The sequence below is a fragment of the Chelmon rostratus genome, chromosome 5, assembly GCF_017976325.1.
Source record: "Chelmon rostratus isolate fCheRos1 chromosome 5, fCheRos1.pri, whole genome shotgun sequence".
NCBI lineage: Eukaryota > Metazoa > Chordata > Actinopteri > Chaetodontiformes > Chaetodontidae > Chelmon > Chelmon rostratus.
The window spans coordinates 29,549,195-29,562,891 of record NC_055662.1 but is presented as its reverse complement, the minus strand read 5'-3'; the positions used below and the strand labels follow the sequence as shown (position 1 = coordinate 29,562,891).

General features: G+C 42.6%; 2 protein-coding genes across 4 annotated transcripts in view; both read right to left on the bottom strand.

Annotated features, from left to right (window-relative positions):
- The window catches only part of ogdha (oxoglutarate dehydrogenase a), a 29,985-nt gene extending 29,273 nt beyond the window's left edge, over nucleotides 1-712 (bottom strand). For all 3 annotated transcript variants that reach the window (XM_041936209.1, XM_041936207.1, XM_041936208.1), the window contains exon 1: nucleotides 617-712. The gene's annotated coding sequence lies outside the window, so the exon portion shown is untranslated. The remainder of the gene's footprint in view (nucleotides 1-616) is intronic.
- A 5,012-nt stretch (nucleotides 713-5,724) lies between these two features.
- The window catches only part of adam9 (ADAM metallopeptidase domain 9), a 28,218-nt gene continuing 20,245 nt past the window's right edge, over nucleotides 5,725-13,697 (bottom strand). Inside the window, exons 17-24 of the mRNA XM_041937512.1 lie at nucleotides 13,466-13,649; nucleotides 13,156-13,236; nucleotides 12,969-13,074; nucleotides 12,467-12,614; nucleotides 10,842-10,944; nucleotides 9,895-9,924; nucleotides 9,210-9,268; nucleotides 5,725-8,346 (exon numbers count right to left, since the gene is read on the bottom strand). Of these exons, the coding sequence (XP_041793446.1) occupies nucleotides 8,277-8,346; nucleotides 9,210-9,268; nucleotides 9,895-9,924; nucleotides 10,842-10,944; nucleotides 12,467-12,614; nucleotides 12,969-13,074; nucleotides 13,156-13,236; nucleotides 13,466-13,649 (781 nt within the window). The 3' untranslated portion in view covers nucleotides 5,725-8,276. The remainder of the gene's footprint in view (nucleotides 8,347-9,209; nucleotides 9,269-9,894; nucleotides 9,925-10,841; nucleotides 10,945-12,466; nucleotides 12,615-12,968; nucleotides 13,075-13,155; nucleotides 13,237-13,465; nucleotides 13,650-13,697) is intronic.

Here is a 13,697-nt window from a genome sequence, read left to right as displayed (position 1 = left end):
CTATTGGCTAAGACAACTGTCAGTCACTTTGTCCTTTCACGAGTCATGAGTTCTCGAAAATTGCTGCTTGCTTTATCAAAACATTGTAAAATGACCTCCTTTAAATGTTCAGAATTGACAAAACCTAGAGACTGGACGCTAAAGACTGCTGGGTATTACTTTGCAAAGGCTGGCTACATGATTAGCTTCAGAGCTAACATGTTACGTTATGTAATTAGCCGGGTAGCTTCTACTTTCAACTCAATTTCCAATAGCACGTTTGGCTAGCGGCTAAATGGGTGCTAATTGAGTTAAACTGAACGAGTGTTAGGAAGCTAACTACATGGTTGATATCTGCATTTATTTTCTATTAAGTGAAACACAATTTTCAGAAACACCAACAGTTCCAGCTAATACTTTGACAAATGACCTGCCCCTTCAGTAACGTTAGCTAGATTTGCTGAACTGGTTGAGTGTTAGCTAGCATGCGGCTAGAATGCTAAAAGGTTTTGTCTTTCTCAAATTCCTCAAAACGGATTTTGGTTTTCTCTGAACTGTCTCCGGGTGAGACAGCAGATCAGATAGTCTGCCTGTGGGCAGTGAGACGTCGTACACGTCTCGTGTCCTGGATACTGACCTCGAGAAACGACTTTTAGCGGCTCCCCTCTCGGCCGGTATCCCGGATGCCCTTCGCCTTCCCAGTTAAAATGATGACAGCTCGAGGCACGGAGCATGGAAGCAAGGCCCGCGTGACGTCATGACGTACAGGGCTGCGTACTGGTCTCATGATGAATACTTATGAATCTAAAAATACATATATTTTTATTTCCTTTATTTGATAGAGCTTATAGAATAACGTGCATACTATAACCATCCAACGGACTGTAAATGGGTAAAACTCAGCTCCACCTCGACCAGCTGCTACATAACAGATGTTACAAGTTATGACAGGTTGTGGTTAAAATCAGATGTCTTCATATCTGGCATTGATAGGGGCCATTCTGCATTAAGACTTTTCTTTCAAACATACCTTTATCACATAAACAAAAGTCTGGCCGCTACAATATCAAGCTGGCAACACGGTAGTGCAGTTACTGGAAATCTCACACTAAGCACAAAGCAATGGAAATAAGGAAAAAAACAAAACCATGATTAAAAGTGTGAAATCAGAAATTAATAAGTTGGTGTTTTTACAGATATCTAAGGTTTGTTTGGGTTTTATGCATTTCAGCACTTAACATTTGTTAACTGATTCATGAAGACTAAGACTAGTCTGTCTTTAATAAATCTACATCTGTGGATATGTTGTTTAGCCGTAATAATCAGGCTAAACTTATTGTTTCCCGTTTTATCCTCTATTATAACTCTAATCTAATATCATTACATTCTAATTTGGTGTGATAGAAAGTCAGATATTAATTATAACAACAATTACAAGTGAAGAACAAACGTTCAGAAGTTTCAATATCAGAATCAGAAAAATCAGTTTGAATCTTTGTCTCAAAAACTCATTTCAACGATAAATATCATTTATCAATTTAAACTGAGTGTTTTTAGTTATCAGGTTTCAAATGTTCGAATGTTGTTTGAACATTTTCTTCTCCTTAAAATGGACTTTTATTGTAAAATTGAGGCTAACATGGTTCAAACACATCACAAGGCAACACGCCTTTCACCGTACTCATCATTAGTTGTGGGATTGCCTTGACAACCACTGAGCAGTGTTGGGTTGTACACTTCACATGATCACTGAATTCAAGAGAAGCTTCCCTCTTGAATCTATCAAAGGAGACCAGATACTCTCCACTCAAACAAAATTACAGACATTCTTTTCAACAAGATAAACTTGTTATTCCAAACCAGAGAGCTGTGGAGTGAAGCTGCTTCTGAATCAGTGTCCAGTTTCCAGGAATTTTAGTTTAGAAATAGCTTCTTCAATCCCACACACTTCTTCAAAAAGTAGTATTAAGCCAGAACACATCATTATTTTGTACGACTTGTTGTAACATTTTAATCATTCCATTAATTGTCTCATTGTCATTTACATTAAAATAAAGTTCAACATTTTTTTAAACCTAAGTGCATCAGAAAACTGATGAATATTTTCACGTCTTACTTTAAATATATTTTTGCTGATATCGCTTCTGTACTTTTGCACTGTGAATTATACTGCTGTATTTCTACTTTACTAATCTGAATACTTACATTTGATTTTTATGCAAAATTAACAAAAAAGATGTCTGTTAGTTCAAAGCATGCGCGAGAGTGCGTCAGTATTCATTCAATGGTGGAAAAGTGACAAAATAGTTACTAGCCAAGTAACGGCCAATTAATTTCCTATCAATCGACTAACTGATTAATGGACTAATCGGTTCGGCTCTTCTTGTATAAACTGGTGGTTTGTTTCATTTGTGAAGAAACATCAGACTTTATAAATACACATCAACTGGTTTATACATGAAAATCAAGCAGCCTTACGAGGTTTCCACATGACACAGCAATGTTTAATAATGAAATCAAACTCAGTTGAAAGTTGGAGGATTACCACAGATACAAGGTTTACATTTGCAAAAAAAGAACAAAAACCTATAAAATTTATTCAAATAGAAAAAGGTGATGAGATTCTCTGCATCGCCATGGTGATGTCAGTGTTTATGAGCAGATCAGATGACACCTGTTGACCAATCGTTGTCTTTACCTGCTGTGGCGTCGCTCACTCATACAGTATACACAGGTTTAGCATAAATATAACTGCATCAGGAGGAGACTTGCTGCCCTGAGTGTTACCTCACAGGCTGTGCTGCCACGGTTGGGGGGAGTCTGCCTGAAAGACTAAACTTTGGGCTAAAAATTTCCAACATATTTCTTCAGAGCAGGTTGACCAATCGGTCGATGTGTGGATTTCTGAGCTTGTTCTGTTATTAAAGAAACGACCGGCAGCATCCAGACCGCTCAGGTCAGAATCTGCTGTTTGAAAGTCTGGAGCGTCTGTGTTCAGACTGTTCAGAGGTCTGGATTCTCCCCCCACGAAGGCTCGAGTCGGTACAGCCAGCTGGCTCACAGGACAAATACATGTTATTTTGTGTGAAATTTGTACATAGAGAACAAAACACTGTTCAAAGGTTCAACCAGGCTGACAATGAAAGAGCAGAAAGAGACAAAAGCCTCTGAGCAACAGTCCAATAAGAATATAAGAGAGCGAGGCTGCAGAGGGACACAGAACAGGATCCTGATCCAGTCTCAGCTGCCCGATGACAAGCTGCATCACTGAATGATCTGAACAACCTGTTCAGTCTGATCTGAGGGTCTGCGGGGGCAGCGCTGTGGTTCACTGACAACAACACAAATTCAACATTCACTCAATCATCTCATTCTTCTTTTAAGGCCAGAACTATTTCCAGTGTAAAGGATACACCTGGAGTCTGAATCATGCTGTTTTTACCTGTGCTGACATTATTATTAATACATTTTCAATACAACAGGTGATTCCAAACTTTTGAACAGTGTTGGTTTGAATAAATCTCATGTGCAGAGCCAAATTGTGCAGTGTCGAATCAGGGACAGCTGGACTGGATTCACTGCAGCGCTGCAAGGAAACTCTGCAGTGAAGTGAATCTTGAACAGCTGATGTGAAGCAGAAACACGGCAGGTTTTATTTGTATTGTAACGAGCCGGAAACAGAGCAGCTGCTGGGACTATTTTCAGCGGCGGATGAATCCACATTTGTTGCCGTAGTGAGTGTTTGTGACAGCAGGACGCTGTGTGTGTGTGTGTGTGTGTGTGTGTGTGTGTGTGTTTGTGTGTGTGTGTGTGTGCGTGTTGATGGTGATGAAGGAGCGACAGTGAGGCTCACTGATGTGTTCAATGGAGCTCTGTGACACAGAGAATCTATCAGACTGGGATCAGTGCTGGTTTGAGTCTGAACATGAGATTTGTTGATTTTAATAAAAACTGTCTCACCAGACTGACTCGACCTTGAACTGATCTTACTGACTGTAACCTGACCTGGAACCAGAGTTTGCTCTTCTCTCAGGAATGAAACGCTGGAGGAGACGCTGACTCTGCCGGACTTGTTTGGCATGAATACAGTGAAATGGCACAGAATTAGCCCTATCAGATACTGATTTTAATCCTCATGTTCACAGCGATTTCTGTGCAAAAACAGTCAAAGACAAATTAAAATGAGCTAAAGCAGATAGCAGTAACGATGTTCTCCTCACACGGTGCATCCAGCGCGGCTAGCTGGCTAACAATGCTAACAGTCAGACAGATACAGAATCATTTGGTTCACTGATGGTGTAAAAATCCCTGTTTTGAATGAAAGCTGTGAGCCTGGGGGCAGCAGGGACCCCCCGTCCGGTGGTGAGTGACTTTGACGCGTTCGCACGACAAGAACGAAACTAAAACGTCCCGAAAGTTCAAAGTTCAGAATCTGACTCTGTGTCCGTCAGCTTCTCGACCTCAGGTGACGCGTTCAGGTGTTTCCACCGTCTGACTCTTCAACGCTGTCTCAGATCTGAAATCTGTGATGTCAGAACACGAACACTCAGTCTCACAGTGTGTCACACTGAGCCGGCTGAACTTTAAAATGCTGTTTATGTGTGAAAACACGTTTTCAGGTCACTTCTTTTTCCACACTAGAACTCTGAGCAGGAACCAGCTGAGCCTCCTCCATGCTGGAGCATCCTGCTGAATAAGGTGCTGACTATGACCTGAAACGTGGACCTGCTTTCATTAACTGCCTACGTCTCCCAGAAGGCTTCTGAACAACAAGAAGTGACACATCTCAGACTGCTCAGACTGGAGAAGCTGACCATCACAGATATCAGATGCAGCGATGTTGAAGTGTTTCAGGAGAGATTTTCTTCGTGTTAAAACTAAACAAAGCCATCGTACATTTCCTGTAGAAACGTCGGGAGCACGGCCACAGACGTCGACGTACCGCAGAGATCCAGATCCAGAGGACAGGAACTCAAACCCAGAGGAGTCCTGTTCTCACATGGTGTTGCATACTGTCAATTTTTACAATTCTGGAGACAGAGTGCCGGGCATCAGGGTGGTGGAGACCAAGCGCACCCACGCACAGCAGCAGGGGTGCGTTACATTCCTATGACAGTGCTGATCAGAGGGGGCGTGCCATCAGACGGCACCAGTGCTTCCATTTAGACAGAAAAACAGTTTCAAAGTGCAAGCTCCGCCTCCAGTGACCTCTGTGTCGTCAAACCAGCCAATCAGAGCGAAGCACTTACCAGCTCATGTGACTGTTAGCTAATCTTTCCATTACAGCACTTTTTAGCATGATTTTGTATGTTGAACAGTTTTCAGGCTCTTTGTTTTCAAGCAATAAGTCAGAAATATTAAATTCAGCCAGATTTTATAGTTATCAACCTTTCTTATTCATACATTCAGTAGTCCCTCTATCAACGTGTCAAGGTTTATTTGTGTCAATATACAACCCCGATTCCAACAAAGCCTCTGTGGAAACATCATCCAACAGGATGTGATCACCTGCTGATCCTCTCTGACAGAAACTCACCTGAGAACAGCACAAAGTCAATATATTTACTGTCTGAGCTCATCAGCTTCATTTATTTTTAAATATCTGCTGATTCTGAATCTGATGCAGCAACACGTTTCAAACACGTTGGGACAGGAGCAACTAAAGACTGGGAAAGATGTGGAACGCTCCAAAAACACCTGTTTGGATCATTCCACAGGTAAACAGGCTGATTGGTAACAAGTGAGAGTATCATGATTGAAAGGCTCAGTGGTTCACAGCGAGGATGGAGCGAGGGTCAACACTTTGTCAGCACCTGATTGGATAAAGAGATTAACACCTGGACTCAGGTACACTTCAGGAAACTGTTTGATTGTTGATTCTGGTTTATTGACGCTTCACAGAGTCCAGACTTTGTTGGAATGGAGGTTGTACATATATTTGCTAACCGACACTCAATAGTCTACCAAATATTGAGCAGTAAAAAAATGTGGACATTTACTTACTATCATCATTTTGCATCATCACAGAGTAGAGCCGCAGCACTGCATTGTGGGACTGTTAGCAGACAGTCATGGACTCTACTTTTTGTTCCAGTGTAAAATTATTGAGGACAGCACCCTGGTGCACTGTGTAGTCATTATGGAGTGATTTCAGAGTTAATGCTAACTAGCTAGCTGCTCGACAGGTGTTGCTTCAGCAAAACCAATGGCTAAAAAAGAGAAGCTGGTTTTATCTGCTTCTTACCTGAATTCATGGATTCATTTAAAAAAAAAAAATTGAATTTTCATGGTAAATGTGCCATAAACTAAAGCGTAAAGCTTGACGTAGTAATATGGTGTCGATAGCAAATCAGAGGTGTGGCGCTTAGTGAACAATCACTTGACAAGTATGTCGTGAAAATTACATTAATTTCTTATTAACTGCCGAAATGGTGATAGTGAAAGTAATGTATGGTGAATTCTTGTAGTGCTAGCATTTAGTATGAAATCTGGGGCGTAATGTAGATGACCAAACTTAACTCTTGGCCTTTTACATTTACTCTTGGCAAGCAAATGTTTGTTGGCAAGTTAGCACGCTAACTATGTAGCAAATACTGTGTAGCAGTGAAGTGTTAGCATGCAGGCTGCAATCTGGAACACACTGTGGCTAACTAACTTGTCAGTTAGTTGTCAGTCATATTTAAAAGTTGAATAAAACAGCTTTTGACATTAAGCACAAAATGTCTGATAGCATTAGCTCATAAACATGTCAGCTTTGCAAGCATTGTTATTTTGCAAAAGTTAGTTAGCAGTTAGCTAGCCAGTTCTAATTAACCAACACCAACATTAGTAACAACCATTAGCGAATGAATCATAACCACTTCTTTTCGTAGTAATGACGATGAAGATGATGAACAAATATTTGATTGGGTAGTGACTCAGCAGTGAAAAGGTTAACTGGTTATAAGGTCAACTAGCATTAGCTCTTGAGCTTGTGAGCTTGCTTAGCTGAGCTGTCAAAGATTAGTTAGCAAACTGGAAATTTTATAATGCTATGAAATTTGGGAAACAGTGCAGCTAAATAGTTAGCTAAGACCTTGTAACCCTAAGCCCTGTTAGCTAGCAAGGGGAAGTTAGCCAGACAGCATGCGAAATGAAGCTGTTACAAACAGAGCTCAGGGCAGGAAGTTAAAACAGCAGGATTAATACAGGATATATTGCTAAATACATTTTTGGTTTATCTTGCATTTGGCTTGTTGATGTCACAGGTAACTCGAGATTTGATTGGCTGGTTTGGCTCCCATGTTTTTTTAATGTTCATTGGGAAACAACTTGGCTTCTCTCATGTAAATATGTCCTCTCCAACAGACATAAGTACATTAAGAAAATGTGCACAATATCTATCCCGCCAACATATTCTCAGGATTTGTGGGTATAAATAACAAACGTGAATTGTGTAAAAATGGAGAAACAAAGAAATGTCTAATTAATGAACGTCAGTACAGGATTCTGGGACAAAAAGGACTAATCAACTAATCAACCAACCATTGAATTAAGCTGTAACATTATTACTACATTATTTTTACTGAGGAAATTTCACATCCGTTAAGGTTTCGTTCTTTGTTTGAACCCCTGAGGACTGAATGTAGGAAGCACTTTGAGATCCAATTTTTAACCAATAAGAAATGTGTCCATACAGTCAGTGTGACAGAAGATTTTTTAAGAAATCTGTTTCTATTTTTTACCTTTTCTGATGATTTATTATTATGATTTTACATTATTGTCTTTTTATTGATTTTGTATTGCATCATTACTATTCTCCTGCTGTCATGTTGAATGTGTCGTCCTGTTAAGAGTCATGCCTGTTATGTTATCCTCATTATTAAAGGTGCTGTGTTAAATGTTTTCTGCTTTTGTCTTAATGCCACATGTTGTAAGTGACTTCTTCAGTAAAGAGGTGAAAAGAGATTGGCTGGTTTGGTGACGGAGCAGAAAATGTCTCACCTGGTGGAGCTGAGTTTTGTCTCCGGACTGCACTTTAGAGGGAAAGAAAGAGAGCAGCCGCTGCTTCACTTCAGTACTGGTGTGTTCCTGTTTGTTCTGGTTAATTCCCAGTCCAGTTTCCTGATGGAGCAGTCCAGTTCCTGATCCGGCCCTGGCAGACTCAGGGCCGGCTGTCTGCCACCTCGGCTCTGCAATTGTTTCCTGGCTGTTGCTAGGTAACGAGCTCTAAGTGGGTGAGGACTGAGTTTTGAAGAGGAGGAGGAGAAGAAGAGGAGGAGGGGTCAGCCGTGTGGCAGGCGGGGCTCTGTGATTGGTTAAACAGGTGGAGCGGGGGCAGGTCTTTGAGGCACCAGAGGCTGTGATGCAGCAGACGGTTTCGGTTTTCTAATAAAAAGAGAGAAAGAAAAATTTACACCTTCAACTGCTGCTCGAACCACAATGTCTGTTCAATGAACCACATACGATCTGTGCTTCTACGTACAGGTCCAGTTAGCTGAGGGTTAGCTTCTAGTCCCAGTTAGCTGAGAGTTAGCCTCCAGCTCCAGTTAGCTGAGTTACTGTCTAGTTCCACTTAGCTGAAAATTAGCTTCCATGTCCAGTTAGCTGAAAGTTAGCTTCAAATTCCAGTTAGTGAAGAGTTACCCTCTAGCTCCAGTTAGCTGAGTGCTAGCTTCCATGTCCAGTTTGCTGAGAGTTAACTTCTAGTCCCAGTTAGCTGAGAGTTAGCTTCTAGTCCCAGTTAGCTGAGTTACCGTCTAGTTCCACTTCGCTAAAAATTAGCTTCCATGTCCAGTTAGCTGAGAGTTAGCTTCTAGTCCCAGTTAGCTGAGAATTAGCTTCTATGTACAGTTAGCTGAGTGCTAGCTTCCATGTCCAGTTTGCTGAGAGTTACCTTCTAGTTCCAGTTAGCTGAGAATTAGCTTCTATGTACAGTTAGCTTTGAGTTGGCTTCTAGTTCCATTTGCCTAAGTGTCCAGTTAGCTTAGCTTCAACTTGTACGTCCCATCAACATGGCACCAGCTAACTTAAACAAACGGAACAAATAGTTTGACAGCGAGGCTAACAGTTCATTCTTGACTTGGAACTTTAAACCCCCATCTCACAGCCTTCATGAGGCGATGGCATTTACTCGGTTGTCATGGAGATAGCTCAGGTGTCACACTGATATCTCTGACAGCGTCTAACACTGTTTATGTGTGTTTCCAGAGGCAGAACAGTGAAGCATGCAGCGGTGTTACTGCTCTTACAGCGGAGGAGGAGGAGGCCTCAGGGCGTAGGGGGGGGCTGTCCTGCTGGTCTCCACCACCTGATCACACACCAACACAAAGGAGAAGCAACATGTCAGTTTACATTTCTTCACTGGATTCAATCATTCAAACTGCTCTGCATCTCGTGCACGGTGGACTAAGAGACTAATGTTCCAAAGCCACAGCTTCATTTGGTGAGAAATCCAAAAACTCTCTGGATTAAACTGAAGCCTGTTGTGTGTTTTTAAAAGACGTTTCCTCTAAAAGATCTCATGAATTAATCTTCCTTCAAAAGTCCACCGTGTGTGTTTCTGTAGAGGGGGTGAAAATCTGCATGTGATGATGAGCACAGCTTCATCTCCACACTGAGCTCTTCTTATTCCTTTTATTTTGACAGTAGAGGAGACAGACAGTGTTTCTACACTGTGGTATTACTACTGTTACTGAAGTAACAGATGTGAGTACTTCTACACCACTGAAGGTTAAAAAACCTTCAGACAGAATGTGAAAAAAACTTTTTAACAATAAGGTATATTTACTAAAAGCAGCAGCAACAAGAAGACAGTTCAGAGCCCTGCACATGCATACTGCTACAGACTACTGTAGTAGTGCTAGAGGACTGGTATTAGAGTAGTACTATTACAGCAGTAGTATGACAGTGTGAGTAGTGAGGAGAGTGTTTTACCTCCTGTGGGGGCAGTAGCTGAGCGTGGTGCTTCACATGGACAGAGAGCAGATGTTACCAATCATTTCAATTAATTCTGTCACTAATAAACATAATACACACACATCTGTTAACTGCTGTGTTAATCAATCACCAATAATCAATGTGTTAATCAATCAGCAATTAACTCAATCAGCGAATCACATAAACCAACAATGACTCAATGATGAAGGTCTGGTCGTCATAACAACACAGTGGACTAACACATGACATACTAAACTAAACCTGAGGCACAGTGACATCACCATCATCATCATCATCCTCACTGGCCTCCTGACGAGCAGGGTCACCGGCAGGTTCGTTAACATTGACATGTTTGTTTTTATGTCACTGTGTCTGCTCCATCGGTGGACTCCATGTGCACAAATCAATGAAAGCTGAAGGAACTACGCTAATTAACGAGGGCGTTGCTAACGAGCGGCGATGTGCTCCATCTGTGTTCACACTGACAAACTACGTCACATCGTTTAATAGATTCGGCGTCATCAGCGACGTCTGAAGAACAGCAACCTATTTAAACGTAATGTTAGCCTGAAGAACCTGAACAAAACATGAGCACATGAACTGACAGTGAAGTGACGCAGAAGTGACGTTGCTATAGAAACGGTTCACGTCATTCAGCATTCCTATTGGCGGTGAGAATACAAACAGAAAAAAGTAGCGCCTCAGTTCCTCTCAGGGATTCCTCACACCTGTTGACAGGTAAAGTCATTGCTAAACTATTGATCAGAAAGAAAACATGAACACCTGATGTCGTATTTTGGTCTCAGATTTCATCACATTTGGACAGTTATGTTGTAAGAAGACTTTTGGAAATGATGTTAGTGTTAATTATGTTTTAGTGTCAGTATTTGAGTCGGAAACACACTCTGTCATCACATCTGTCGCTCCGGAGGCGGAAAACTCACCCCGTCTCTGACGATGTTGTTGGCGTTGCCCCGGGCAACAGATGGAGGCTGGGCTCTGGGAGGCGGTCCTCTGCTGGGATTGGCTGAAGCTGCTCCATCAGCCCTGAAGACAGGAAGTGACAACAGGTCAGTGAGTGGAGTCAAAGATTTTCACAACAAAAGAGCAAGTTTGTTCGAATGTTTCAGCTCATTTTCAGATAAACTGGCCTCCAGTTCGGGTCTGACGGGACTCTGTCACCGACAGCAGAGACGATTAAAGCGCCTCTGAGTTCTCTTCACCAGGAGAAAACATCAGAGAAGAAGATGAATGCTGGAGTGTTTCCATACAGATGAAGTCAGTTGCTGCTCTTCATCATGAGGACAGACGGGACGATGGGGGTGAGACATTCTGGATCCTCCACAACGACACTCCAGATATTAGACTGTAGGAAGTCCTGACTTAGTTTTTTAGACTTGTAAACACAGTAAACGTTTCGTTTGGTGGATTTATGGTGGAAGCCATGACAGACATTATTTTCATTTATAATGTATTAAAATCTCTTTTTGACACCTTCTGTTTTTAAATAAATCGGCTCTGAGTGTCATTGAATGCAGCTCTGAGGACAGTTCTAGGACAGGTGGCAGAGTGTCCTTGAACGCAGCACAGAGATGTCTGTCTGTCTGTCCTGATTATTTATGGAAATAACAGCTGAGCCGTCGTCTGTCAGCTGCTGCCGACCGAAAACCTTCAGACATGATGACAGGAAGTGATGTCAGCAGTCACCTGTCTGACATACAGCACAAACCTATTTTAATCTATATTCAATAGAATATTCAATTATGATGTATTCAATTATGATATATGAACAATGAGGTAATGTAAGTAAAGTTATATAAAGATTCTGAATATTCTGAAATATTTTAGACTTCCACAGTAATCTGTGTTGAGGAGTACGGAGTCCAGCGAGGGTCATGTGGCTAAATATACTGCAGAATGTGCATTCAGAGTGAGAGCAGCGGTTCACTTGTTGGGGAAACCTGAACTGTGAGATATGAAATGACTGGAGGTCAATAAAACAGATCATCAGAGGGTCCAGCAAACGTCACTTCATGACAAAATCACAAACAATATTTCTGTAAAACGAAGTAACTGCACAAAAAACAGCAGCAGTGGTGGAGGAAGTAACGTAAGTAAAAGTACTCTCACACTGCAAAAATACTCTCATACTGTTACAAGTTAACACTGCAAAATGTCGTCACAGTTACCCAGAATTCATAGTGACAGCTTCACAGGAAGCAGCAAACTGTGAAAAACGTGCTAATATTCAAATCATTAACACATTTTTTATCAATTCATTAATTGATTAATGGACTAATCGTCCAGCGTTGTGTGTGTGTGTATGTCTGTGTGTCTGTGTGTGTGTGTGTGTGTGTGTGTGTGTATGTGTGTATGTCTGTGTGTCTGTGTGTGTGTGTGTGTGTCTGTGTGTGTGTGTGTGTGTGTGTGTATGTCTGTGTGTCTGTGTGTGTGTGTATGTCTGTGTGTCTGTGTGTGTGTCTGTGTGTGTGTGTGTGTGTGTGTGTCTGTGTGTGTGTGTGTGTGTGTGTGTGTCTGTGTGTGTGTGTGTGTGTGTGTGCAGACTCACTGGTATCCCTGCGACCTCTTCCTGCGGCTCAGCCCGAGTCGTCGCAGCAGCTCGTTCCTGCGCAGGAAAACAAACGCACCCAACGCGAGCAGAGGAAGAACGAGGAAGAAGAAGACCAACAACCCGTCCCTGAGAGACGTGTCTTTATCTGAGAAGACAGACAGACAACAGACAGACAGACAACAGACAGACTCAGAGATCAAACATGATATCAGAGAGAGAGACTTCAGCAGAGTGAAGGTGACAGACGGCTGCTGATCTGATCGATCAATATTCAGCTGAACAGTAACTGAAACGTGTTTCAGGCAGTGAAACATGTGAAAGAGCTGAAACACTAAATGAGCTGAAGTGGAGGTTAAATCAGAAACGTTGAGGAAGTTGAAGATTCATTTAAAGTTGAAGCAGTGGGAGAAGGTGGGGAGGTGAATCAGCTTCCAGTGAATGAACTGAAGGACAGACACGACATCAGCATCCTGACGAACAGGTGTAAAGGTGAAGGTACCGTTCCAGGTGGGTCCGCTGTCCACGCTGCCGCCGTAGCCTTTGACCTCACAGAAAGGTGCAGCCCAGCCGTCGTCACAGTGACAGTTCCTGTTACTGTTACACACCTGACAGACGGACAGACGGGTTAGTGTGTGATGGACTGATACACCTGGCAGACAGGTAGAGGGACAGGTGGATGTCCTCACCCCGTGCCCGTGACATTTCTTCTCCACGTCACAGTCGTAGCTCAGGATGTCGGCGCTGCGGCACTCGAAGTTCATGCAGACCTGAACACCACAGAAGGAGAAGCAAGCATCAGCGTCTCGTCCTTCTTCCTGCGTCCTCAGCGTCCACAGTCTGGACTCACAGACTCTGCTGAGACGGAGCCACATGTCCCACCCTTCATGGACACTTTCAGTCTGCAGGTAATTACCCAGAGAACAACCACAACTGTACGCAACCTGTTTACTGTGTCCTTTCCTCTCATCTCCTCCTCTCCTCCCCTCGCCTCCTCACCTTGTTGTCTCCACACTTGGTCCCTTCGTTCACCATGCCTGGATCGGGGACGTCCGATCCCAACCTGAAGTCGACTCCGTAACATTTGCCGCCGGCGATCGGCGTGCTGATGATGGACGGTTCGATGCCGAACACCGTCACCGCCTGAACGTTGGAGCACTGCAGCTTCCCGCACAGAGCGTTTCTATGGAGACAGAGAGAAACATCCTTCACTGCATCATGTGATCAGGAC